Here is a 5,211-nt window from a genome sequence, read left to right on the forward strand (position 1 = left end):
AAAAAAAAGGACAGAATACAGAAAAGCAAACTGCCACCTATGGTACATTTCCTCCTTCAGAAGGGCAGTGGAAAGGAATAGATTGGAGGAAGAGCATGCATCTCACATAAAAGCACCAAGCACATCACTCAGCAGCAGAAGCAAACGCTACTCCTTCACAAGGCAGAAGCTCCAGGCAGGCTAGCAGGTAATAAGCCAATTCCAAACCAGTCAAATACACCAGGAGACAAAGATCCTATCGAACTGCAGTTTCACTGACGCTTCTGACCTATTTAGTGTACATAATTCATTCTATATTTGTAAGTGAGAAATGCTCAGTGCTCAGCTATAGAGCTAGAAATGAACCAGAAAAAGGAAAGGTTTATTTTTTCTTAAAAATAAGAAACAACAACAACAAAAAAAACAGAATTGATAGAAACAAAAAATCCTCTCTACAGTAACAAACTTGTACTTGGTAGGTATTTACATTTGTCAACTGAAGCATAAGCCAACAGCTTTTAGGCAAGAGAAAAAAAAAAAAAAACAAAAAGAAGAAAACAGGCAAGACATAAATGAATTCTAAATTACTGATTTCTTTGGGTGCCAGTTCACATATGAAGATTCTTGTTTTAAAATGAAAACACCATAGTGGTTTTTATGCTACACAATAATTTACTTGAAGTATAAACAAATTAATCTAAACATAAAAGTTTCAGAAATGTGACTTGGAAGAGATATTTATCTTAAACAAAATGCACTTGAGCTCATACTCATCTTAGCAGGGAGTAAGATGCTGGATGCCCACCCAGCACCTCAACATCTCACCCACACCCCTTCCTCAACAACTGCAGTTTTCAGCACTGCCACTTGAGAACCATAGAATCACAAGGTTGGAAGTGACCTGCAAGATCATCTAGTCTAACCATCCTCCCACTACCACTGCTACCACAAGCACTAAGCCATACCTCACAGCTCCTCATCCAGATGCCTCTTCAACACTGTCAGGGATGGTGACTCCACCACCTCCCTGAGCAGCCATTCCAGTGCCTGACCACTCTCTGAGAGAAAAAGTTCTTCCCTATGTCTAACCTACGCCTCCTCTGATACAACTTGTGGCCATTTCCTTGGGTCCTGTTCATTGCCTGGGAGAAGAGGCCAAACCCCTCCTCATTACAACCTCCCTTCAGGAAGTTGTAGAGTGCAATGAGGTCTCCCCTGAGCCTCCTCTTCTCCAGAGTTAACAATCCCAGCTCCCTCAGCCAATCCTCATAAGACTTGTGCTCCAAACTCCTCATAAGTTTCACTGCCCTTCTCTGGATACGTTCCAGGGTTCTAGGGAAAATAAACAACTGAAGCCACCAAACAAATAATAATGTAAATGTTGTGAATGGATCACCTGCCATGTGCAGCCTCGGGTTATGCTCCATGGTGGTGGAATGGGGAGAAACATAGCAAGGGTATACCCTTAAGTTACATCAGTATCCAAATATCACCTCCCAACCTGACCATGGATATCTGTGCAGCAGCAGAGCACCTGCAGTAACACCATGGAGATGAGTGTGGTATGAGCTGATAGAACAATCCAGTGAACCTGAAACACACTTCTATTGATGTTTCAAGTAGAACAAATCAGCCTGGAAAAGCTAAAGCCAGCATTTCAAGTGTGAGGGTTGAAGCAGCAGCAATGCAGGGTAAACAGATCCCTAGTGTCAAAGCTGAATGAGGCAAAAAGTCATTTGGTCTCCAATCCTTACACGTGATCTCTACAGAGGCAGAATATTTGTGCTTCATTTGGGTCAAGTAAGCAGGCTTCCTCACAGGAGGCTTAGTAGGGTGTTTATTCAGTGCAAACACAGCTTCATCTAATTTTCAGCATCCTGACAAATCAACTACTGCATTGAAAACAGCATGTGCACTACTGATGTATCACTGCATTTCAAAATGGAGATTTGAAAGGAAGCACTAAATCTTGTGGTCTGCATTCAAAAGAAACTGTTAAAATTTAGTAGGGATTTTTGTTTTTAATTTACCTAATTAAGATGAATAACATATGGCCTCCTCTGTTTTCTGGAGGTGAGGTGGGGTTATGTTGTTTGTTTGCTTTAAATTTTTCATTTAAAAGCAGCAACAGCAGTGCTAATGAGAACAAAATAATCAAAATCACAGATAGAAAAAAAGTAGTTGTTGAATTCCAGCTCCATACCAAGTAAAGGTTTTTTGCTATACCAATTATCAATTGTGCCAAGTATTCCAGCAGACATTTAAGACTATTAAAAATATTGTCCTAAGAGGAAAAACAAGTGTATCCAGAGTAAAACTTAGATTTCCCTCGCCTTGATGCTAATCTCATTATAAGTTACAGATGTATCTTCATCCAGAGTGACCATAAAAAAAGAAAAATACATATTTAAACTGGAAAGGCTATCTGAAGTAGATTGTAAAGGACTGCAGAGCAAAGGGTTAGTCAGTAAAAGACAAGAAACCTTAATTCTGAACATCAACCTTAGCTAACGCTTCAGTACTACTTTAGCTCTGTCACTTAAGCTTCATATCAACTAGAACTCTTGTATTTCCCCCAAACCAACCCAAATTCACTAGCTTTGCAGAAAACTACAGAATTTTATTTGCCCCACAGGCCAAAAAACGTAGTACTAAAGTGTAACAGCTCATATAAGGAAGAATTCATTTGGAGCTCTGACAGCATTCACTGAGAATCCTTTCATATTTCCTAGTTTAGCTCATGGAATATTTGTTCTAAAAGATACCTCCCACTTGTTAATAAATTTACCTTTTTCATTTCTTCAACATAAGCTATCATGGCTTCCTCTTTGGACATATCTCCCAGGGCACTCCAAGCATCCCTAGGAAAGAAAGTCACGCATCTTCAGAAACTCGAAGGCCCACAGGATTTTTTTTAGCTTGGCCTTAAATAGGTCAGTTATATAATGCTCAAAGTTTCTCTCATACATACAAAAAAAAAAAAATTAAAACTGCAAATTGCTATTACATCCAAGTTTGTAATTTGTAATTAAAGTAGTGGGACATACACAGAAGAAACAAAATGAACAGCCTGGGGACTAAGCAGTTCCTCGCTAATCAACTATGATCTTGTACCCAGTAAAGTTGTTTACAAATGCAGATATTATGAAAAACACTTCCCTTTTGACTGACTTAGGGCCTTCTATAACAGAAGAAAAAAAAAAAAGACCTAGTACTCAGTACTCAGCTAGTACCTACAAATATCTGTCAGAATAACTCAGTCAATAATAAGTCAGAATAGGCTACAACAAAAGTGTGTCATCCTTTGCATCTGAGTTTAGCAACAAAGGAAAGACGCACCTGTCTAGTAGGCAAATAATTTAAATCAGTGCCCCCAGCTACCACCATAGTTAACTCATGACCTAGAAAATACCTACCTTTCCAGTTCTGCAACACAGAACACAGTCAATCAAACTTTTTAGCACTGCAGAAAGAATGCCAGAACACAGGCTGAAATAAAGCATTTCCTTACCCAGTACTGCACTCGATTTGACACTATCCTTACCTTTTCCCAGATTACTTGTCCCCACAGCAAAGCCCCAAAGCTGGGGGATCACATTTCAGCCACAGCCAGATGAGTGGGAGCTTACTGTCCCAGTCATGCAAACACACCTTCTCCCCATTTCACAGATCTCAAGAAGACCCTGACCATAAAGACAGCAATAATAGTTGCTTTTCAGGAAAAACTATTAAAATAACTTTATTAGAGGAGTGTTCATACAGATCTTCACAGTGCTCAGAAGACTTGTAATTTGTCTAAAAAAATTCTATCAGCAGCAAGTCCTGCCACTGAGCACATAAACCAGGCACAAACTAAACTTCACCCCAAGAGCTCGAAGCTGTATCAAAAGCTTTCAGGGAGCATCTATTTACTTCATGCTCATATTATATAATATAAGAAGGAAGAATTTCAGACACTGTTCTACATCACACTCTGCAGACTGTCTAGTTTTGTTGTACAGGTTGGATATACAGTGTGGAAACATTACGGTGGTTTATATCTCCTCAAAAAAAATCATCTGAGAGAGAAACACAAGAAGGAAAACAAAATTTAACAGATTTAAAAAGAAAAAAAAAAATTAATCCTTGAACTACTCCTCTTAACACCTCCACCCAAGCATAAAAAAAAAAAGTGATGAAAAGTTACCATTTATATCTACCAATTGGATCCCAAAATCCAGGTCTTGGAATGTTACAGGGTCCTTGTGTTGCCTGCTTATAAAAGCTATAGAACTTCAGCATCATTTCATTTGTTGGCTGGAAAGAACCTAGTGAAAGCATTTTAAAATACAATTAAAGCGTAATCAAGTATATTAGCAAATATTTTGCAAGCTTAATATTTGTCAGAAAATAGCCTGCAGTTTATTCCAGCTTCATTCACAGCAGTGCAGTTTAAGTCAATGAAAAACATCTTCACTTCATCTAACTCGAGTCAGCCACACTGACATTTACTTTACAGAGAGCAAGCTGCAGATTAAATAAGGGACTATAACCTTTACTGTTTCTAACGTCAGAATCCACAATTAGCAAAAAGTAATAAGTAACAAAGAGCAAGGCTACTTTCACTTAGTTTAAAAGGGCAGATTCGGCTTCCAGTAATGAAATATGTCACAGGTCATTTTCACATGGTAAACAGGAATCTACCAAAAGACTCCAGAACACAGAACAATAACTCCTCCTGCATTGCTTTTGTTTACTTATTATTTGACAGGACTTCCAATCACAGCCTCATCGCTCTTTCTTGTTTTCTTTTCTCCTCTTCCTTCGCAGAACAAAGGTTTGTAGGCGTAGGAAGTGCAAACACAAAACTGCAATAACTGTCAGAGAAAATTCATACTTACTCCTTTAAATCAAATATTCTGGGGCTGGATATTTGTCACAAACGGATGTCAGCAATGACCTTTAGTCCCAGCTCTTGAGAAACCCATCTTTACTTACCACAGTGACCAAAAGGATACATTTCGACGCTTTGCTCTGCTGTTTCGTTAAACATTTCGGCAGAAGGATCCCATGTGACATCAGCTCCCAAGCTGCCAAACCAAGTCAGGACCCGAGGAAGGCCCTTCCCCAGCACAGAGCAGCGGGCCGGCAGGGAGCCGCAGACCCCTCCTCCAGGAGAAACTTATTTCCCGAGTTCGGAAGGTGCCGTTTCAGACAGGAGGGGGCTCCGCTTCCCGCTCCCCCCCCTCCCCC

At 39.7% G+C, this 5,211-nt stretch overlaps 1 protein-coding gene across 2 annotated transcripts; it reads right to left on the reverse strand.

Annotated features, from left to right (window-relative positions):
- Positions 1-2,692: 2,692 nt before the first annotated feature.
- LOC104911356 (acyl-CoA-binding domain-containing protein 5-like) lies at positions 2,693-5,205 on the reverse strand. 2 transcript variants are annotated; one of them, XM_031553873.1, is made up of 3 exons: positions 4,957-5,205; positions 4,166-4,286; positions 2,693-2,840 (listed from the first exon to the last, which is right to left on the reverse strand). In XM_031553873.1, the coding sequence occupies exons 1-3, from the start codon at positions 5,009-5,011 to the stop codon at positions 2,708-2,710; spliced, it is 309 nt and encodes a 102-aa protein (XP_031409733.1). In that variant the 5' UTR covers positions 5,012-5,205; the 3' UTR covers positions 2,693-2,707. The 2 variants fall into 2 exon arrangements, 1 of the variants encoding a protein (XP_031409733.1); XR_793859.2 differs by having other exon boundaries at positions 2,740-2,840; positions 4,166-4,826; positions 4,977-5,205.
- Positions 5,206-5,211: the final 6 nt, after the last annotated feature.

Source organism: Meleagris gallopavo, chromosome 6 (assembly GCF_000146605.3).
Source record: "Meleagris gallopavo isolate NT-WF06-2002-E0010 breed Aviagen turkey brand Nicholas breeding stock chromosome 6, Turkey_5.1, whole genome shotgun sequence".
Taxonomy (NCBI): Eukaryota; Metazoa; Chordata; class Aves; order Galliformes; family Phasianidae; genus Meleagris; species Meleagris gallopavo.

Coding starts and splice junctions, on each gene's coding strand:
- LOC104911356 (XM_031553873.1), bottom strand. CDS start 5,011: ATGTTTAACGAAACAGCAGAGCAAAGCGTCGAAATGTATCCTTTTGGT. Junction 4,287..4,956: donor GTATCCTTTTGGTCACTGTG/GTAAGTAAAGAT, acceptor TGCTTTCACTAG/GTTCTTTCCAGCCAACAAAT. Junction 2,841..4,165: donor CCAATTGGTAGATATAAATG/GTAACTTTTCAT, acceptor TTTCTTTCCTAG/GGATGCTTGGAGTGCCCTGG.